Raw genomic sequence first — 23,666 nt, forward strand, 5'->3', positions numbered from 1 at the left:
ACACGGCGTCTACATTCACACACTTCTCCCTCCACTTCTGTTTGTGTGCAAACGGTGATAGTCTCTGACACACAGCATTTTATAGAGTGAAAATACTCATTCCATGGGAAAGACGCCAAATTTTGGTAACTCCACAGTATATGGGGGAGTAATGAAGGATTACATTCCAATGTCCATATGCTTAAACAAGTACCTTTCCTTGAGTCTCCACAGTTTTCTCCCAAGTCTGCATTTGGGGCAACACAGTGCCATTCTGACTGTGCTGGAGCCCAAATGAGAGGTACTGACTCCTGGAGTCCATCTGTTCCTGCTCTACAGAAAAGTATTTCAGACCCAACACGTGTTTTCCTACAGTGGCTGGAGAGCAGCGCTCCTGATTTTGCAGTTGGGAAGAGTCTGTACAGGACAGTTTAGCTTGACATCACCTTTTCTGCATATGAAACATATGTTGCGCTGATTCATTTGCCATTAAGTGTGAGAGATTGCCCCTGAGCATCCCTTTCTGTCTGCATCACAACTCGTTTTAGGCCATGATGAAGGCAACATCCAATGGGTCTGCTGTGAGTCAGTCATCATGGTCTATAGTGGTTTATGTTGGCTTTTGGTTTAAGAGAGATTTTATTTTGTTCACTTCTTTTTGTTCCCTTGAAACATAAGATTTAATATAATAAAGTAGAAGAGCATTTGTTGGTGCCACTAGTGAGCTCTAAAGGCCAAAACAAAATGGTCAGTTCTCTTTTTCCTCATACTAAATTAATGTTAGCAAAACAAGTGATTAAATTCTTTGTGTAATATATGAACATAACAGAAGATATATTGAAGAGTAATAGACATGCAATATAATAATAATAATATAACATTATGCTCTGTTAAGCTCTCCTATAAAACCTAAGGTGGGGTTAAATAACTGAAGTAAAATTTAACTGCAGCCCATGGGACTATCTTACAAGTGTTCTGAGTACAGAATACCCATGAGTTCATGGCCTCTTGTTGCAGTTCAGCATTTTCTCAACAACGACAAGCAATTATCATTTATGTAATGTTGCCTCTTAAGAGCACTTCTAATAAGAAGTCATGAGAGCAAACTCAAGTGGACTGTGATTTCATTGGAACTGAGCATTACATTAGTCACCATTTTCTTCTACGTTTTATAAACCATCTGGAGAACACTAGATTTGTAACCATTTTTCCCCTAATTATGAATTCACAGATGATTTTGAATGTCCCTGACTGTCAGCACTGGTCTACTTGACAAAAATGAATCAGATTCCCTAGATAAGATTTTAATCATTAGATATTAACGAGAGGTGAAACTTTAAGGGCACCTCCACCAGAGTTTACTCTGCCTAGTGACTGAATGGATGGCTCTGGCCCAGCTACTACGGCAATTTGCATCTGCTAGAGCAAGTTCAGTTGTAGTTGTGCATGTCCACACAGACCATGTCTTCATGCAAAGCAGAAGACATGCTGCAGTGATAACTTTAACAGCTTAAGAGCAGCTTTCTCCTGGAATCTTAGTGAAGGTAGAAACGGCCATGCAAGAGAAGAGAAACGGAAAACCAAACTTGAATACCCATGGATTCAAGTATTTAACTCTAGTATCTGATTTGCATCTACATTTTCAGTGTTTACTGAAGTGGTCCTCCTAAAATAACCGTGTATGCTTCCCCAATGTTTAAATGAAAAGGTGAACTAATGCTTTTGTTTCCTGAAGAGGCAAGTGTGTCTGCCTCACCTTAGAGCCTGAGGTAAATTCTCCCTGGAGGCCTTTCAGAGAACCTGTGTGCTCTATTTAGGTTATAATAGTGAATACAGATTAATGAAGCAATTGGAAGGTGCATAAGGTTTAGGTGTCAAGTAAGTACCTAAACTTGGCATGCTATCAGCATGTAAATATGCCATGTAAAACTCTTTTACAACCCCTACAACTTTCAGAAATGTAAACTACCATTGAGTTAGGAAAACAGACTATAATCCTGCTTTTGTTAAGAAACAGTCCTCCTGGACTCTCATGGACAATGAGGAAAGCTGCCTTTGCTGAATCAGCGCTCTTAAATTTCTTTTAGCAGAGCAGATTATAGGAGACACTTTTCACATTCGTACCAGAAAGCAAACAGCAGCTTCAAGGGATTTACTTTCCCTAATTAGTTAAGATAGTTCTTGTACCACAGAAAACAGCCTCTGTAAGAAAAGGAGATGAAATTAAGCACAAACCAATTAAATTTTTTTAACATATAGGAAAGAATTTCCCTCCTTTCCTGCTTTTAAAAATGCAGTGTATTTGCAATTGTTTCATCTCATTTCAGCTGCAGACTCAAGTAAATTATTCAAAGCAGTATCACCAGACAGAGCTATCAAGTCATTATTCAGTTCTTTTCCTTGCAAGGTATTTCCAAAGAAATATATAGTATTTCAAATATACTTACAAAGTGTAGCCAAACTTTTCATAACAATTTACAGTTTTATTTCCAAATCCTCCTCTTAGCTCACCACTGAGCTTGATTAATCCATGGGAAAAGAAAAAAACACAAGCAGAATATGACCTTTTACATTTTACCCATCCTCTCTCACAGCTGGGAATCTTGCCAGGTCTTAAAGGAAACCGAACTCCCCAATCTAGTTTTAGATTCCTGTGGTCCTTCAATAACTTGTGCCATAGCTCATTCACACCTCTAGAAGATCGCTGTTTACTTTCACCAAATGATCCTATCTTTAAATAATTATTTGACTCCATCTTGTAGTCTTTTGCTTCCAGAAATGTTTTCCCAAATTTGTTTATTCATATGATTTTGCCTTTTTGTCTTTTGTTCTTTAAGAAAGAGGGAGGGAAGAGAAAAAACCCTCCCTAATTCAAGGCAAAAATCTAACATAAGATCCCCAACACATCCCCATAAACTTTTGCACAGAGCCTCCATCCTCAGGGACCCCTGGGGATCCAAGTGATTCCGTGTGCTGAGAAGTGCTTCTAACTAGTTACCAAAGACACATTTCCTCTGATCAACACCACATCTAGTCTCTACACTAATTTTCTTCTACTTCCCTGGCTCCTTTGTGCCTTTCAGACATGATGCAAGCATGGCAGAGCCTACACCAAAAGTTGCCTGGCGCAGAGTCAGGGCTCTTCCACAGACAATCCTTGTGTGTTGGCTGTCCCTTAGGAGTCAGTAAAAGGGAGGGAGGTCCACAATATCTTTTTATTCTAGTACCAATACTTCAATAGAACCAGGCTTCCAAGAGCAGAGGAAAGCACCCGTGACCTCCTTCCACTGAGCACCACCATGAAGTCTAGGCACAACATAATCCATTAAGACTTTAGCTATACTGGCTGTGTTAAGAGGTTATTGCCTAAATGCTGTTATTAGCTCTATTATGGTCAGCTGTGACCCACAAGATCACAGTAACAATACTGACCTCTTAAAGCTTTGCAATGTAATGATATAAAATGCTATCCTTAATGTTATAGCAGTAATACTAACGACCATTGTTATACTAATTTATCTCAATACATTCCTGCTTATGGTAACTCGATTTATCCATCCAAAGAAAAAGAATTAGATTAAAGTAGAAAATTTCACACAAAAAATTATCCAGATTTTAACTGGGAGGTAAACTAAAACCTTGAACATATTCAACCCATATATATAAAAACACCAACTGTGAAGAAATATCATTGGTCACTTCGAAGAGCCACTGACACGAGAGCTGAAAGGAAGAGGTGGGCTCCAGTTGTTTGGGGTGGTGACACTGTGCCATCAATCCATTTGTAACGTGAAGCAGATAGAGCCTTCTGCAGCCCAGGAACCAGGCGGCACGTGCTGACACCATTCTGTAACATGTACAACTCCAGTCTCAAGCATTTATGATGATAACATCAATACTCTCCAGGCGCTGCTGAGCTTTGTTTAAATGACCCTAGCCAGCTTTGTACCCACACCCAGCCTCACCTCCACTGGCACTGGAAATTCAAGGGACGCTAGGAAAGTTACTGCCCTGGCCCTGCGTTACTGTGGAGTAACTGGGTTAGATGGCGTGAAGGTATGTCTTACTAAAAGCCCTAAGAAAAAAGACAAAAACTCCACTGATTAATAACCTGAAAGATTTCATATCAAATTACAAAGGCTTCCAAAAAAGGTGGAAATGATAGGATTTATTACAAGAACATTTAGGTAACTGTAACCTTCACTGCAGCTGTCATAAATGTGCCTCAATTCAGTGAAAGCTGGACTCGAAGCAGGCCCCCGACCACCAAGATTTAATTTAAAGAATCTTCTGCAACACCTGCCTCAGCAACACCTGGCTCCTGCTGCCGAGTGCCAGTTCCAGGCAGGCTGTAAACCTGCCAATTAGAAGTCATGCACCGAAAAATTAAATTTCATTAGTGGAATGGAATTTGTGAGCTCAAGCTGGCAAATCTACATCATTTAATAAATCAGCATGAACCTACTACAAACATTCAACATTAGGAAGACTCAACCTATTTTCACACAATATAGCTCTTCCCCTTTGCCATCTTAGCCACATTTGCATTAGTTACTGATCCAGCTGTGCGACTGTCACACCTGCTCATCTCTGCTCTGAGTGGCACAAGTCAATCTGATTTCTGCTCCTATCATCACAAAATCCATCAGTTCTTTCCTTTTCTAGCCACCCCCCATCTGTCTACTCAAATCCATTTCCATTCAGCACAAAAAGCTAAACTGGCTTGCCAGAAATCAGTTATCTCAAAGCCAACTGACCAAACCACACTATGAAACAGGAAGATTTTACAAGTAGGAGGCAGGAGGAAAGGACTGAAAAACTTAAAATTTAATGAACAACTGGCTTCTTTGTATTGTTACGTGCACTCAGCACCCATTTACATTGCCTACCTAACACCTTCTTTTTGTTTCTGTTCTCCCTGTAATCCTTCTTCCTTATAACACAGTGCTCATACAGTTACTTGGGATATTCCCTTCTGCTCCAGGGGGCTACATTCCCCCATAGTCAAGATGAAATGAGATACTGACGGGCTTGTGCATTTTCCTTGAAAGTGATGTCTCAGCACAAAGATTTCAATTTGGTACAACAGTGATATTTCACGTCCAGAAGTAACGACTTCATCATATTTAATACTGCCAGTATTACATTTTTCCTAGATGAAAAAAATTACACTCAACAGAATGTATTTCAAAGAGGTTGTCAATTTCTCAAGAGAGGAAAAATCTCTGCTGAGTGCATTGATCTTGGCTTTCAAAAGTTAATTTCTGGGGCTTCTACCTGGGTAGTAAAGAGTAGCAAAGGCCTTGTTTTCTGACAAGGTGATTCAGCACTCTGAAAATTGAGCCCCATGGACTTTGGGCTCAAAGTGCTCCAGAACTGAAGCATTCAAAGCTACTAGTCAATGCTGGACAAAGCCTCAGCCACTGCCTAATTCCTAACTATTTTTGCTGTGATGTATCCATGTCTAGCACACTTAAAAGGCATCCCCTAGTGTACGCAACTTTTAAGCTTCACTTTAAAAAAGTAAATATAGCTTCCAGCACATGAGACTACAGATGAAATCTTCTTAAGAAAGCCTAGTGTAACCCACGGCAGAGCTGCTGGAAACACGATTACACAGTATGAGCATGTATCAGCTAGGACAGGACTGACGATCATCATTCTGATTTCTGACACAAATGAGACTGAGATCTACCTTTTTTGTAGAAGTAGGTCCCATATATGCCATGCTGCTTTTGCTTTTTCTTCAGAGCATAGTAATTTCAGTGAACACATCCTTGATCTGACCTTCGAAATTCAAGGTTTAACGTATGACAGAACAAAGAGGTTTTAATAAAAAGATAACACATCTGTGAGAAATGTGAGTGGGCTGTTCATCAGCATTAAAAGTTTGTCACTAAATAGATTCTTCTACATTTTAAAAACATGATCAGCTTTTTATACATGCACCAAAATAATACTGGATATACATTCTTAAGACCACAAGATTCAAAACACCATCAATCTGTTCTGAGTGAATGGCACTCCTGAGATTTCCAATAGGGCTGTAATAAAAGCCTGTGGCACTTGAGAAACGCAGGTGGTAAAGGGAAAAAAGCTGCAGTCTTGCTCCTGGGAATTCCCAAATCACAGCTCACATCAGCTCTGAAATGTCTAAGTAATAAAACAGAAGTCAGAAAACAGAAGTCCTATTGCTGTATGATTCTTTTAATTTCTCAGACAGGAGTGAGAGGAGTGAGAGATGAACACCTCCTCTCTCAGATCTCGGACAGATCTTTCCATTGCAGTAAAAGTGACACTGCCACAATGAGTCCTGTAATATGGCTTGTCTGGATGGAAATACTAGACTCAAGGCACCAGAACAAATATTTCTTTGAAACTCTCTGTATGGAGGGTTTCACTTCATACTAAGCAGGGCACAACTTGAAAATATGATGAAAAATCTTGCCTTGCTTCACATAAGGGCCCAGGTACAATTAGTAAGAACCATTACCATATCTTAAATGGGCAAATTTCTCATTATTCATACACGGCTGTTATTTGAGGGAGAGCAGTTAGACCATTACAGACAAGTTTTCAAGTCTCTCCTCTTCCCGAATCATTAATCTTTCTTCTTGTGCCTGAAGCCTAATGGGAATCAACGCTGACTAGAACTGGAAACCTTTGTGCATGCATGCACACAACACACACAAGTTAGGCTACCTTGGAAGAAATGTGAGCAGATGGGCTCCCACTAATGAGGTGACTTACAAAAGCCTACCCTTCAAAATGAATGTTTTATAAAAAGGAAATAAACCAGGCTTGCTCTACATGCTAATTTTTTCCCAATACAACCATACCAGGAGGAATTTTTAGTTTTGTTTTGTAAAAGAAAAGCTGTATCAGACAAGATAAGTCATAGGGTTCCCTGAAACTACCAGAGGGATGCAGTTCTGGCTTCCTCTTCTGCCTTCTAATGCATTTTGGGACTCCTGACAGGTATATGATTATTAATTGCTACAGAGAGGCAGTATTCTGTGAAGCAGAGCTAGAGGGTAATACAGGGAAGCTAGACTCATACGGAAAGCTTGGAAAGGAGCTAGGATCATGTCTCAACTCAGTGAAGCACAAAGACAAATCCTCAAAAATTTATTGGGAACATACCTTTTCTCAGGTAGCATCTGTGTTTTGAACCTCACTGCATATGTCATCTTTGCTTAATTTTAGTTCAGCTGGACGAAAAGTAGATTAATTACCTAGCTTTTAACCCATTTGCTAACCTGTGATCTTTCCTGTAAAACTGATAGTGGAAAAAGACACAGGACATAAAATCTTCACACAGTTATTCACTATCTACAGCAAGTTGTGGAAGTTGATAGAGTTAAGGTGCAGACTTTTAATTTAGATACAGAAACTGATAATATTACAGCCATATCTGTAAAAAAACTGTCTCTGCTGAGGGAGAAGGTCAAGAGCATTTGGACACAGAGGGGGCAGAAACAGTCTCTGACCCAAATCCTCTTATACCCTGGTTGTACCAGGGTATACGAACTCATCGTATCAAATGTAAAGGTTTCCTCCACAGGGGCAGCTTAGGCTAGTGAGAATGAGCCGGCATAGTAATTTTGTTCTGCCTTCCCATAGGAACAAGATGCACTTTATTTTTGTGTGGATTTTCCTTTATCTTGTTCTTCAAAAATAACGCATAGGTTTTGCCTACCCATGTTGTGATCATAAATACTTCAAGACACGTACACCGCAATTCAATGCCTTATGCAAATCATACGACACTGCATTTCTTTTGTGAATGGATACACATGAGTTTTATAAATCAGGAAAAAATCCTGGGGAAGTTACTGCAACTCTGAATTTCATGGAGAAGTGAGAATTAGTATCTGACTAAATTAGCTGTTATACAATAGGATGTTTTGCATATGTACATGTGCTGTGACATCAGACCCTTTCTCCAGCCTTTACAACTGCTGCTATGCCAAAGCTCTGGCAAGGCATTTAGGGAATATTGTCCCCTGCAGTAATAAGTGAAATCCAATCCCCAATAAAAGACACCACTGGTGGTGTGACTGTCCATGCATGTGAAGATTTGCTTTCCATTAATACTTGTGCAGTAATATTGGATTTCACAGAAGTTCATTTAATGGAAAAACAAGAGGAATACACACACACTGCAGAGTAAGTTTTAAACTAAAGTTAATAATAGAAGAAAATAATGGTGGCGACTTTACCAAAGCATCTACAAAAACATTTAAAAATTCATAATTTATCAGTGACAAGGAAAAACACTTTCTCTTTTTTTTTTCTCCTAATTTTCAAAATGAATAGGTATCTGAAAATATATTTAATCACTTCAAGCTGTCACCACCCACCCCTGGAATCTGGAGGTGGAAAAGAGGAGGAAAGGAACTGCTGATGATAGAAATGCTCAGTTATTTGTTCATTGTCAGTGAGCAGGGACAGAAATAGCTCTTCCAGTGTGCTGAGATGATGTGTAAATTTGTCCGTCTGAGGGTCAGCTCAGCTGTTTTAAAGCTAAGTAATGCAAGATGCTGCTGCTACTGCTGTTAAATGGGAAGTTTAAAGGATATAAATTCAGTGAGATTTTAAATCCTAACTCTCATGAAGGTCCCTGAAAATTTCAGCCTAACACATCCATCATTACCTAGTGCTCCATCTACCTAATCCAACAATTGGATTATATAGATCCAACAATCCAACTTCTACCAAGTTCCAATTAGAGTTTTTCTCATGTCACCCCATGTCATCTTCTCATGTCATCTTGAAACTCCATCTACTGAGATCAAAAGAATCATACTTTTACTGTTAATTTCTAAGCTCACTCTGAAGGATGCAGAGAAAGACATCTCAAAAAACATATGGCAAAAAGTGTCAAATAAGAGAGACCTTGTGATTTTTAAGTCAGTCTTGGGATGTTTGTTCCTAATTTAAGATGGAAAGAGACGACTTCTTCCCCTTGCTCTCAGTTGCCTGGTAAAGAGAGCACTTTTACATACAAAAAATTTGCTGAAGTTGCAGATACAGAGATTGAAACAGCTTTATGTCCTTAACTTGAGCAAACAAAACAGACCTTTAAGGCAAAATATTTTTAAAAATCCAACCGTGACTCCACAGAAAATAAATAATTTCCCAGCGGGAAAAGAAACAAACAAGCAAACAACAAACACCAAAGAAACAAGCAAATCAAACCCCCCAAAAGCCCAACAAGGTATGCCTCCTCTCCCAACATTTTGGTGGCATTTTTGAAATGTCTATATCAATTCCAAGTATTTGGTAGTTAACTGTATGGGAAAAGAGAAAAGTTAAATACAGTCAAATTTAATCTCGCTAGCTGATGTAGAAAGCTACAATTACCCTTAAAGGCCATTTGATTTCATAATATATTCACCATGATATAAAATTTACATAATGTTTTTCAATTACTTATTAATATGCAAATATTAGGAAAAAGATTGAAAACGCAACTCAAATGTTCCTAAAACATGATGATGTGCTATTTAAAAATGAGGTGGGGGTGTGTGTGGAATCAAATGGAACCTCATCATCACACAAATAAAGCGCAGGCAGAGAACACAACAGGTTGAGCGCTAGACCAGCTGCACTGCAAATCATGTAGATGTGCTAGGTACTCACAAAACCCAAAATGTCTAATTTTCAAACACAAGGAAATCATTATTAGAACTACACTTTGCAATACAGAATGGGAAGGAAATGGAAGAAGTGGCTGATGGCTCCACTGTTGAAAGCTGAAGGAAGAGAAGAATTCCAGGACACGCTGCCGAATATCTATCTGCAAAGCTCAAGAACACCTCACAAACAATCCTCAAGACTTTTAATACCTTTAAATATAGCACATCAACAAAACACTACTGCAGACCAGTGATCCTCTAGTCCTTCCACGACAGGCTTATGGCAATTCTGATCATGGATTACTACATGTAAAGACAGTGAACTTTCAGACTGGAAGTACATTGGACTGTAGGACATTAATTTAAGCAAACACTACGACCATCTAAGCCCTCAGCTGGTATCAGGACCATGAGTTCTAGAAGCACTTCCAGTGGGTCACTGCAGGAATTGCTCCAATCTGACCACAAGCCCCTTGCAAAAAAATATCTGAAAAACAGTGGTATAGGGAAAAGCAGGCAATAAAACTAAAGTGGAGGGCTACACTGTCCTTAAAATTTGAAGTATATTAGAATAAAAGATTCACTATTTTTCATGGTAATGGTCAGCTTGCACCATGGCTCCACACAAAGCATGTCTCTGATGCCTGTAAAACTGTCGCCTCTGAAATTCCAATCCTTTATGTTTTATAAAAAAAACAACCAAAACAAACAAACCAAAACAAACAAAAGGGGAGCTAGATTGGACATTTTCCATTTTTACCTATTAGGTCTGGCCAAAGATTCTAAAAAGGGTCTGAAAGGAGATATTCATTGCTTTTTGGGGTTGATTTTTTTTTTTTCCCCCCAAGAATCATATTTTTCTATTGCAAACCATAAAAATCAAAAGCCTAAATTAAAAGTAATTGCTGCCTGATGAACTAATAAATCTAGGGCCTAGGCAAATGTTGGAGAATGGCTCAGAGACAAGGGTCCTGAGCCCACCGAGCAATTGTACGATCAGAGCCTGTTCTAGGGGCTGATGCTGGGCCCCACCAGGGTTTGCCTGCAGCTGCTCACAGCTGCTGATACATGAGGAATGTCAAGGACACTTCAGCCCTGTGTACCGTGGTGTGTCGAAAACAGGTTAAGGGGAATTGGGAATAGTGGTCTGAGAAACCCAGTGTTATGGTAACGGTGGTCTGAGAAACATTGTGTTATGGTACTGTTGTGTATTGAAAACAAGTCAAGAGGAATTAGAAATAGTAACATGAGAAACTTAGTGTTATGAGAAGCTTGTGCTGTTAGCTAACTGCAAGTAGGTGGACCGTGCGAATACGACCTTTAGAGCTTAAGCCAATCAGCTAGTGACTAGTTGGCATAATAATTATCATTGTCTGTATAAATATATGTACCCTGGACCAGTAAAGACACACGTTGATTGATGCTCTATCACCCACATTGAACCCGTCTCGGCGTGTCGTTCGTCCGCGGCTCCGCAGGCAAACACCCTCAAACCTGATCTCTGTGGAAAACCATTCACTTTCTTACAGTTTCTTTTCATTGGCACTGGCTCTAATGATTTTTTCCTCCTCCAAAATGGTTTCATCTATATAGAAACGCAGAGATAACAGTCTCTGCCTCTAGCAGTGACAATCCCGTGCTATGGCTCAACCAATTTTTTGCCTATTTAGATCTTAAGGTAACTTTTCCTGCTTATGTATACATCCTGAAATCTCTAACATTTCAGGTGAGGTTTGCCATCAACTAGGAAAACCCCAAATGAATAGAAGGTGAGATATTCACTGAGATACTGTGCAGCCTACAACTTGGAAAAGGAGACCCTCTGGTCCTGCAAGCTCTGCTCCACCCTGTGACAAACCTGTGCTGAATTCTGTTATGTTCAGTCTTATTTGGTAGAGCTAAATGATGTTCTGTCACTCCGACAGGGATGAATAAACTGCATTCTATGCCAGACACCAAAAGCTATGGACACCTCACCGCATGAAACACCAAATATATTCTCAATGTTAAGATGAACACTAGTGAAATGTCTGGCTATAATGTGATTTCCTTTGCTTTCTGTTTTGGTAAGTTTGGTGTTTAATTCTCATTGAGTACTTGGAGAGGACCAAAGAACAAACTACCAGAGATCTTGCCTTAGATTTTTACTATGTAAATACCAACTATATTTTGTGCTGAGAGGCTATAAACTTAATTAAATACAGACAGACAAAGAGCAATCAAACAACCAAAGGACTTATTACCCAGCAGAAGAAAATTTATTGCAAAAAGCTTGAGAGTCAGTGTCATACCAACAAGCTCTTTCACACTCACATGTACACAACCAACCAATTATTTTTGGTGTCTCAGTAACCTACTTCAGATGATCAAAGAGTCCAACACTTTTCCTTAGCTCCTTATCAGTCACTTTATACTCGCCTATAGCTAACATTATTATGCTATGTTTTTTAAAGTGTCTATCATCAAGTGGGTCTTTGATGTGAAAAGCCAAGGAATCTGGATAGAGCTGATGGATGTTTTAAGTCCTTTCTTAGAGGCTCAATAGAATAATTAGACTGGTGCTCTATAGTGGTAATTAGGTGAGAAAATAGATCTACCACCCAATTTGCGGGATTATTAGCAAGTAATAACGTGCACATATAAAACACAAAGGCCCAGGAAAAATAAGCAGAGAACTTAGTTCTGAAAGAGCAGGAACCTAGAACTGCTGGAGGATAGAGGCCTGTTAATACAAAGTGTTTGCAACTGACAGAATGAAGTCTCTGTACAAACTCCAGTAATGAACAAGACTTAAGGGAAAAAGAGAGCTGTATCTCTAACTTGAGCCATTAATTTTTCCTTTAAAAAGAACTTGGAAAGAGCCAGAACAGTCATGGCTGCCCATGCCAAAGGATCATAGGTACATTAAAAGGTGTTTAGGGGCAGGTAGCAACTCTTCTGTCAGAAAGCATTTACGTATCTAATGATTCTTCATAGAGAGCACCATTTTGTTCCGATATCCCCTATGCACAAAATAAAAAGTTATGGAAGCCTAAATTCCTACAACAACCTGGCTTCAAAGACAAACACAAGGAGTCTGCATGGATCCATGCATGTGTGTCTCCCTATTAATAAGGTACCTACTGCGACATGTTCCTGGAGGAAGGAGTATATGATTATATTCCTCTAATGACTTATCGGCATATATAAGCACAGCACTAGTGTATGATTTGTCCAAAAAACTGGCAAACAGGAATTACAGGAGACTCTGCTGTTTCTGAGAGGTGTGCTGAGAGCACATATGGACCTCCTGAGACACAGAGGAAAAGAAGCATGAGAGGAATTGTATGCCCTCAAGAAGAATTAGTGCCACCTTCTTTCAAAGCTCTCATGAAGTAACAAAACAGAAAGCCTAGCTATGCTAGCTAAAAAGCAGGCCAGGCATGCCAACAGTTATGTTCCGGGTGCCCTACCTACAGGAGGGATGAGATATCCTAATGCAAAGTTTTCTAGGAGGACATGATTTCACCTCCTGGCTCCAGCCCACAACACTACATCACATTACAGTTGTTTTAATGCCACAAGCCAATTCTCCAGGATCTTTGGAATTCCTGTCCCCAAACCAATAATCCCCTTCCCCCTCCCTTACTCACAGGTATTAAAGATTTATATTTAAAAGTTCCTGAAGTTATTTTACAATTCACAAAAGACAGCCACAGCAAAACTTCGGCACAAAGACACAAGAAATGTTATGAAAGAATAAATTAAATTCCTTGTCACATATAAAGAAATATGCCATGAAAATACATTCACAATACTTAAACATTTATGCAAAGTTTCTACTAATCCAGAAATAGAGAATGCCACATGCAGAGTAAGGAAGTAAACCTGAAAGGGCAAGAGTGGCTGAACTCACTTTTTGAATCCTTCTTCATGGAACAGAGCAAAATATAACTCCACAGGCTCCTGTTTTTATTTTACTTAGCCAGCACTTTTAAAAGCTCTCGCTGAATGTGAACATCTCTAAGGTCTGTAAAAGGCCTGAGGGTCTATCGTTTTCCCCTGTTGCAGTTCCAGCTAATCTACGCTTCTTCAAGAATAGCAAGTGAAGTTTAATTGTTAGAAGATAATTTTCTTATGTTTTTCATTAGCAAGCATTTCAACGGACATGAAAGTGATGGATGGTTTCAAGACATATATAACATCGGTAATCCAGTGTTCAAAATCTGTGTCACCTTCACAACGCAGCTCCAGTCCTTCAGGTTACTCCCCATTACTGTTATTTTTACTTGTAAAGACAGAGCTTGACTGGTAAAGTTTTACAACAAAATACATTACAGACAGTTTGATCATGTTTTACAATTAAATGCTGCCAGTGAACGATAAATAATTTAAAGAAAACATATTAAGATCCGAGGCTTTCATTACTGTTTTCACTGTTGTTTTGATCAACTCTTTGAGAAAACACTCTTGCAGAAAAATAAATCAGGGACGTGCCTTTTTTAATTTATCAGGAATGATCGATGGCCAAATATAACTTCTCCATGAAAACAGTTCTTCCACCAATTTCAAGTGGGTATGCGATCAGTCAGATTAAAGTAGCTTCCCACACTGCTGGTTGGTGCCAAAATTTATATTACAATTATATGACAAAGGTTAACTATTCCCTGTTTTGGTGTTTTTTCCGAGAACACCTGATTTCACCTGTTTGGTTGACCAAGCAACAGAAGGAACCCTCGTGGCTTCCTGAGTAAACACGAACAGCATGTTTACAATGCACAGTGCATGGTTGGAGAAGCAGCGTGTGCTAAGCAGAGAAAAGCTTCAGATAAATGCAACTAAGCCATATTCAGTGCCTGCCATACCCCTGGTTGGTACTGAGTCACGGCAGTCTGCGTGACCTTCTCTCTCAGAAGCCTGGCAATTTGAATTTTCAATACTTTTAAAGCTCAAAAGCTCCCTTCACAGAGTCAAAGTTAAAAAAAAAATCTGAGCGTAAAGCTTTCTGACAGAGGGCCTGACTGCTCAGTCACTATCAACCAAGAAGCACCTCCAGTGCTTTGCAAGCATCCATGAAGCTTCATGTGCAGGGAGAACCTGGGACAATTAGTGGTACATTCACTAACTCTCAGTCAGTTCAGCAGGGGGTTGTTACAAGGATATTCAACTGCTCAAGGAAGGGCGTATTCTTTGCAAGGCCTCGTGTGTTTCCCAGAATACTGCACATTTTCTAGCCTTTGCAAGTACAGCCTTGTCTCAAGAACTATAGGAATTAGTGGTTATTGCTCTTCTCATTTCAGCAGACATCATGCTAATGCAATGGTCCTCAAACCCCAAAATCATTCTGCCTCTTCCAGATACCAAAATCTCAAGTGCACCTCTTTACCTGCAACATGTCTTACTTCCACCCTGAAAATCCTCTAGCTTTGCCAACACAAACATTTCTGGAATATACAAAGCAACATTAAAATACACTGAAAGTTGCCATTAAAACAATATCAGGCTTTTATGCATTGTTCAATTCTGTGCACAATTCATTAAGCAACTACATGCCTCTTAAAAGGAACAGCTGCAAACTTTGCAGTCTGCTGCATAGCAGTGCTGTGAAACCGTAAGGGTTTACTTCAGATTTGACGCACAGCTTGCTGCAAAATACAAGAGACTTGGGCTACTTTTAATAAATCTGTATTTATAGGAAATTAACACAAAGTGAAATAAGTAGGTCCAGAATGGATTCCAAGATAATTTTTCTCCTAATTTCAATCTGTTCAGCAGTAAACTGTCCCCGAACAATAACCAACCCTTAAAATGTACCCAAATTGTTCCAGATAAGCAGTGAACATTTCATTATATCTCAGGTCCTTCTTTCTACAGGTTTGCAAGTGAACTTTAAAAGCCTGAATCTTGTTACAAGATTTTGCCTACTGCTTCCTTCTTCAAGACAGACACCATTAGAATCACGCAGAATCATTTAGGTTGGAAAAGATCCTTGAGATGATCGAGTCCAACAGTAAACCTAACACTGCCAATTCCACCATTAATCCATGTCCCTAAGCACTGCATCTACATGTCTTTTAAATATATCCAGGGATGGTGACTGCACCACTTCCCTGAACAGCCTGTTCCAGTGCTTGGCAGTGCAAGAAGTAAGTTTGGTGTATTTTTCAGTGTTCAATTATACCTTCTTGGGAAACTAAAAAGTATTGTGGAACACACAGAATGAACAGCTAACAAAGCTCTCCAAGCTCAGAAGAGATACAGAGCTTTCAAAATGGGAGATATTTTGAAGATTTTAATTTATCCTACTTTTTCCTATGGCTATAATCCACAATATTTTAAACTATGGCAAGTTATTCCTATGGCAATAATCTAAAATATTTTAATATTTCTTGTTTACTGTCACTTGTCCCAGACTTTCAAGTTACTACATTGTTCATTATAGCCTATAAAAACCAACCAACCAAACCAAACCAACAACCCCCCCCCCAAAAAAAAAAAAAAAAACAAAAACAAAACAAAACAAAACAAAACAGAAGAACCCCAAATACTACAATTGGGTTCCAGTTACCACATTAAAACAAGTTACAGCTGTTATTGTACCATGCCATCAAACTTGCCAAAGCTTTAGCTTCCAGTAATCCCAGGAAATCAACATCAAGATTATTTTTTTTTTTCCTCCTCTCCTCTCATCATTCTTCAGCTTTCTGTTCTGCTAGTTCCCTAGTCCAGCATCACCACAGATAATGCCTATACCTTACTCCCACTTTGAATTTATTGGGTTTTAACTTCCTGGACTTGATTCTTGCCATATCCTTCATTACCAGAAGAGAGTGCTCTTCATGCTTAATCAAGTTACTTCTTTGTTGTCTTTTGGGTACATTAATCAATTTGTAAAAAAATCCCTTATATCTACATTTCTTTCTTGCCCTTAAGTGCTTTTTGAGTTCACACACACACCCCCCACCCCCCATCCTTTTCATTATTATTAATAATACTGAAAATTGAGTAAATGTAATTTTAAAGAAGACAAAGAATCCTGCACCCAGGACATAATAAGGTTAATCACCTTGCACATATAAAACAAGTTATGGTCCCTGCTCCAAAGACTGAATCAAAGGGCAGACATATGGCTGTAGACAATAGGAAAAAACACAAGAGGATACTAGACAGACCAGGGTGTCTAGCTAACTGACCAAGAAGCCAACATTGTGCCTACTTTGAAGCCAACAGTACCATGTGTAGAAAATAACATTCCAAAATTTGTCTCACTGTCACTCAGAGGTGCAAATGAAATAACTTACTCAAAAGGAGTCTGAAGCTCCATTGTTTATATTATCATAGATTACAGTAGATATCTTGCAGAGACTTCAGTTTACCATAAGCATGAAGAAGCAGAGATTTTTTAGAGCAACAAGAGATTAATTGCAAAGAAATTAGTATCTCCCTAGAAAATGAAAGTTTAATTCTGTCTCTCCTGCGGGACTCTGCCAGCAAACAGAAAGAAAGGACTGTTTGATAAAATAAGATTCTGATATCATAGAAAAGAAAAGTACAATTTAGACTACGCAGCAAGTTATTAGCTCTGCATCAAGGAAGACAAGCATATTTAATGTCCCTGTAGTATGGAATGGCTAATTTGCTAGTAATGTTTCCAAAGGAACCCTTAAAACTCAAGATCAATAATGGATTAACTTTAGGCATTTTTTCCCTTCTTCACTGCTACTGAAATTGTTTTCAAATGTTGCTTATCTTCTTCTAGCCTGCGCTCAAGATGTGCTTAATTTTTGCTGTGACTGGGAGTTATTTGATGTGGTGATGATTTGGGCAAGAGGATAAAAAGGTGGATATGTAAGAATGAATGCAGTAAAAAAAAACAAAACAAAACAAAAAAACAAAAAAACAAACACACACACAAAGACAAAGAAAGTTAAAATTCCTTTTTAATTACTGTATTATATTCTAAAGCTAGGATGAGAGTTCAGGATGAAACAGAAAATTTATACCTTGCATTAAATATCTTTTGGGCTCTACAAGTTCTTCAACTTCCTAACAAACATTTCCTGACTTGTAAAATGCTTTGGTCTCCAGAAAATGAAACTGCAAGAGGAAATGTGAGAGTAGTAAAAAATTCTCTTATCTAAGTTTATTTACTATTCCTGGGACTTTGTTCTATTTAAATTTAGGAGGAGGAGAAAGAGGAGGGTGAAAAGGCAATTAGATTTCAAGCAAGGGGAAAAAAGTTTAAAATATGACATTCAGTTATAAAAATATTGGATTTGCTGTAGAAAAAGGAAAATCAAACCAGGTAGCCCTCAGGTCTGTAAATGCTGATCCTACAGTGACCAATATGCTTTCAGGGAAAGACCAACAGAAACAAACTATACTGCACACTACAGATTGTGCAACAGAGGAAAAATTGTGCAAAGACAAAAAAGTGCTTTCTGACCCTTGCAGCAAACAGCTTACTCCTTGAAGCATGAGATTTGATTACCTTCATCTCAGCGGGCCCAACCGTGAATATCACTGTATACCTTCCCTTGCCCAGCATGTTCTATCTGATAAAGGGACAATAATGTCAGAGTTTCTAGACCACTTCAATTCTGCAACCTGGGCAATAACTGCGGTGAGAAATCTTTATCAAGAACATGTACAAACAGCATCAAGGGCATTATATTACATTGGCATTTAGATTTTCTCTTTTGAGGCAAAATATCCTGTAAATTAATGAAGTCTAACAAAACCCCGTAACAAACTCCCCATGACAGAAAAGCAAGAAAACCCAGTGAGGAAGTTTTTTATCTAACAGAAGCTTTAGGATAATCCATATATCTGACATGTGGCATATACCCCTGTGGTCTGTCATACAGCTTGCAAAAATCTGCACTCAAAAGCCCCTAAACACCACCCATCAAACCAATCAAATATGAACATTGGCAGTTGAACATCTGTGTCCTGTTCAAAAATACACTGAAAAATACTTGAAGGCTGGCATGCCTTAACTAGAGAATAACTTCAGCCATGCAATGATATTGGCTTATGAACATCTTTTGACTGCTGCTCCGTTGGTAGCACTGTCTTTCCTCAGTGCACAAAGCATTAATTTATCATTCCCCTATCAGCCACAAGACTCCTCACCAGCTTCAACACTAAACAATTTCAGCTGAACCTGTCTGGAAATAAGGCAGCAAGCCTGGGAAGCTGTACCAGTTCTGCATAAATCGGGTAACATAGTCAAATACTACTTACCACCAGGAATGAGAGTTTGAAGGGGTTTTGAGGGTAGGAACAGTGTCACATGCTGAGCAGAGGAACAGAGAACTGGGCATTGTAGGCACAGATCAGACAGGATTAGGGTTACTTATGCAAAATGACAAGCTCGAATTCTTACTTATGACAAATATTAGGTTTTAATGAACTACAATTCTTCCATGAAGTTTACTAACTCCAGTTCTGGAAGGTCTTTTGGATCTTGTTTTTAATTTTTATATTTCTCTGCAATGTTATTGCCTCTCAAGTAAACCCAGGAATCTGTTATGTGGGTATTCCTTCTCCCCTGAGCATATATGTCTCATACTGAAACTTGAAGGAAGGAGGTTACCTTAGCTTTCATAGCTACTAAGGAGGAAATGTGAATGGCCTGATCTTTTCTGCACTTTCTCAGTTTGTCACTGTACCAGGGATGTGGAGTGTCATCACGCCAGGGGTGAGGAGGATTGACCACTGGGAAACAGTCTGATGTCAGCTCCAAGACACAAAGGATAAGAAGCAAATCATCTTGTTAGCCAAGATATACAAAAAAAAGCTATCACTAGAGAAATCAGATTTACCATAGTGTTTGCCAAGATGAGTGCCTTGGCAAGTACTAGTTCAGCCATTCTCTTCAATGACTTTTTAACAGCAACAGTAGCACTTATAGTCAAATATCCCAGTCTTTCCTGATTCAGAGATTTAACTGGAAAGGCTTACGGACATGTTTCATTCTAACTTCCGTGTCACTTAAACACTATACCAACCTTTCTCTTAAGTTTTAGCTCCTCTACTCTGCAAGTCCACCTCTGTAAAGCAGTTACAGCTTGCACAGGTCGCACTTGAGCTTTCTTTACTTACACAAGGTTTAAACATACACTTAAATGCTTTGCTGAAGAAGAGATCAACCTTCAAGTCATGCAAGTCGTGAACATTTTGGAACCAAAGTCAAAGATTTAAGAAGTCCAGTATCTGGACTTGGAGAAATACAAAAGCAGAAGAGGTGGCATGTCTTGAACACTTTCTTGCAAGTCCTTGCTGGGATGAATGCGTGCTTGAAAGAACAAAAAAAAAAAAAAAAAAGGTAAAATGTCTTCTTGTTGCCTGAAGGTATTTAATACAGTGGAGCAAGGGGAATATAATCAGCATTAAAGTGCTCTTCATAAATAATGGACAGTCTAGCAGCTTTTATCTACTCTGCACTTTAAGAAAGTTTCTACTGCTGAATATTTCATGAGCGAAAGGTCATTTATTGTGGCTTTTGAATTATACAATTCAAAAACTGTTAGGAAAAAAGTTCTATGTTCCAATGCAATAATGACGAGTTTTGAATTTCTAAAGAAACCCTGGCAGCCTAAATACATATTTTGAAACCTATCACATGTAATCTACCAGGGACACCTTTGCCCTAAACTGTAACTACTGATTTTTAAGATGTCCAATCCTATTCAGCAACACAGTATTTAATTTCAAGTGATGAATAAACCTGAATGTATTTTTTCCTAAGATGTCAGTTTTAGTTTGCACTTCTCAACAAAATATACTGCTGATCACAGGTCATTTAAGATGCACATCTGCGACAACCGTTTTCAAGAAATCTGTTTTCTGTACAGTATTTTAAAGGTGTATTTTATTACAGCCTTTTTAAATGACAATTAGAGTTCCCCATAAACAAAGCCATTAAGGAAACATGCTGGTGAACAGGTGAATCGTCAAGATGAGTTAGAGGTAACCTTAGCTGTGTCCCCTGTGAATATAAGGCTATGACGCAATCTTATTGCCGCATCCAGAGACAGATGCTCTGTGGGCGTAGATTAGCATGACTTTACAGAAGTCAGTTGTGCTACATCTGGTTTCTGTCAACAAAAAGCACCAGTGCACTTCTCAGCATCAAATCTCCCCTGCACATCACAAACCTAACAAAGAACACCATGGGAGCCTGCTGCAAAACCAGCACGCCTAGCATCCCAGTGACATGCAGCTTCAGTAACACCAGAGCAGGTGGACTCAAAATATTAAGAGGTAACATGCCTTAGCCAGAGCTATCCTTGGGGAATTTTTCAGTTCTCTTTCTAACCCCACACCTCCAAACCATAGAGCTACTCAAACAAAACAAAACACAACACAAAAAGCCCAGAGAAAACCCAAAAAGCAAGTAAAATATGACAATTATTTTTCTTTCTAAAACTAAAATAGCAGAAATAGTTTTCCTTTCATATTTTCTTCATATGGTAACTGAGCCTCCACCCCAAATCCTCTTACTTTATTCACAATCCCTCCTCCTTTAAAAGACCAGATAATGAAAAAGTCAAAACATGAAAAGAGCTATCTGCAGAAGTCAGAAGCAATTGGAACAAACAGGCCCATACATGGCAAATCATCTATATACTAACAGTCCCCTACATGTGGACAGAAAACATGCCTGTGGCATAACAGAGGTTTATTTATTGAATGACTTCTTATGACACAGCAAGAAAGAAGTCTGAGACACCTAGCTAACCTCTAGATCAATCACCTTTCTTAGCAGCAAAGTACAGTGCAAGTCCCAAGGAGCGATGGGACTCACACAAAAACACCATGTACAAAGCTGTACTTTGGATTTCAGATTTTTTTTTCTACGCATTTGTAAAAATAAAATTGATCTTTAGCACTTAATTCAAATAGGCTTACAGGTTTGTTGAGATGATATGTCCCTCCTACATTTACCAGCAGAAAAAATTCAGACTGACCTATCATGCATGATTTGGCATTAGACAACTCAGCTGCAGCAGTAAGGTTATTTTAAGGGAGACATGTCTGCTACAGTCTGAACCTTATACAACACATTACCATTGCCATACATCTAAAATAGCTGCTAAACTGTTTATTTAGAGACATAGTGAATGTGCTCCTTAATAACTCTGGTTTACTTAGGATGGTATTCAAAAGTAAACGTCATGTCATTTATCTGGGGCTGTCAAACACGGACTGTCAATTTGGAAGCTGCAAGCAATGCATGGGTTTTATTCTTGCCCGTTGCACAGAGACAGATTTTTCCTTTGGTCAATAAATTTTCTCAAGACACTGCATTTAAAAGCTTCAGATGTATTAACAACCAAATCATACTTTTAAAACAGAGCTTTTGATGTCTGTTTCAGAGCTAGCAGGAACAAGAACCAATGATAACTATAGGCTTTCTTGCTGCCTTTTGCATTGCTCTTCTTTCATTACATTTCACAGACTTGGGTCTAAAGGCAAAAGAAAAATCTTTATTAGGGAAAGAAAAAAAAAAAATCAAAAGAAAAAATGTCTCTGAAGAAAACAGAGCATCTCAGTTGTGCCCCCTGCTTGTGCAACAAGAAAATGAATCTCGTGGTAGTGCTTGCCAAAACAGACTGCAGCTGGATCCAAAACATTATTGATGGGTAACTGAAGTTTACATGTAGAGTTAAACACCAACACTCTAAACTTATGAAGATACAGACATGCTATTCTGCTTGATAGTATCTAACAATTTGTCAAGGGACTGTAATCGAAGCCAAGGACAGCTTGTTTACTCTGTATTAAAATACAATATTTCTTATCACACATTAAATGATACATATATCATCTGGTATTTAGATAGAGCTTTAGATATTCAAGAGAAAATGGGATGTGTCAGTTCAGATGAGCAATCTCACAAAGAATGATTATGATACTCATATAAAACCAACCTATGGACAAGCCCATGGAACAGTAAGACCATGAAACCTCCTACACCAAATCACCTGATGGGAAATGAACTGACCCCTCTAGAAATGATGCAACTGCCCTGCTTCATATAGAAGAGATTCAAAGACTGAGTGCCCATTTCTCCTACTCCACCCTCATCCCTGGTACACCCACAAATTAGTAAGAGAGACAGAAAAATAGGCATAGTCATTTTGAGTGCCAGTGTTCAATGCATAACCATACTAAGAAACAATTATTGGAAAAAATTCTTGCACTGAAATAAACTTCAGGTCTCACTGAACTCACTCCATGGTTCTTAGAGGTCAAACAAACAGGTCAACTTACGTAGCTCTCCTACTTTCAGTATTTCACACAGCATCTTTGTCAGCTCAATGCTACTTCGGCCAAATGGGCACTCATGCTTGTCTTCTCGACTGCTGTTCTCCAGGACAATCTGATGGAGGAATCAAAGTAGAAAATAATCATTTCGAAGAACCCATGAGTTGAGGTACTGTTTCCCACATCCCGCATTTACAAAATATACCAGGCTGAATTTAGGAAACTGTATGAGGAGGCTGTTTTCGTAAACTTTAGCCTTTCCCTCAGCTAAATGACCTAGGTCTGAAGCTGTCAGCAACACAGGAGCAGTGCTGCTCCATGATGAACAGGGAAGCTTTGCCATTCCTATGCAGTGTTGCTGCTCTCCACCACCCCTGGCTTGGAGAAATTGCAGTAGAAGCCAGAGAAAGAAACAGTTTCATTTCAAATTTGTTGAATAAAGGAAATTAGATATTAAGATTTATAGACATGAACACATCTAGAAGGAACTATTAAAAAAAAGTGGGACAGAAATTACATAGCTGCAATCAGGGTCCAAAAAACGTCCAAGTGTCAAAAATCAAACTGAAGTCCACAAAGGAAGAAAATTTGCACAGTCTCTACTACGGAAGAAACTTGTGCTTGCATGCAAAACATTTCAGGGAACTATCACTCTTGTACCAAGCCTATGAATGCTGAAGAAATTCCTCAAGGAGAGTCTGTGCATTCTCTGTGAGTGACAATGCAAAATAAATGGGAGGAAATAATTTCTTGCACATTTTTACATGCATTATGTTCTGCTATATCAGATAC

The 23,666-nt window shown here is 38.8% G+C and overlaps 1 protein-coding gene across 9 annotated transcripts in view; it reads right to left on the reverse strand.

The window, feature by feature from the left end:
• ELMO1 (engulfment and cell motility 1) overlaps window positions 1-23,666 on the reverse strand; it is a 306,368-nt gene that overhangs the window by 128,707 nt on the left and 153,995 nt on the right. For all 9 annotated transcript variants that reach the window (XM_042806555.1, XM_042806552.1, XM_042806556.1 and 6 more), the window contains one exon: window positions 22,881-22,989. In XM_042806555.1, the coding sequence (XP_042662489.1) occupies window positions 22,881-22,989 (109 nt within the window). The remainder of the gene's footprint in view (window positions 1-22,880; window positions 22,990-23,666) is intronic.

This window comes from Tyto alba, unplaced genomic scaffold, assembly GCF_018691265.1.
Source record: "Tyto alba isolate M040663 unplaced genomic scaffold, T.alba_DEE_v4.0 Super-Scaffold_46, whole genome shotgun sequence".
NCBI classification, from domain to species: domain Eukaryota; kingdom Metazoa; phylum Chordata; class Aves; order Strigiformes; family Tytonidae; genus Tyto; species Tyto alba.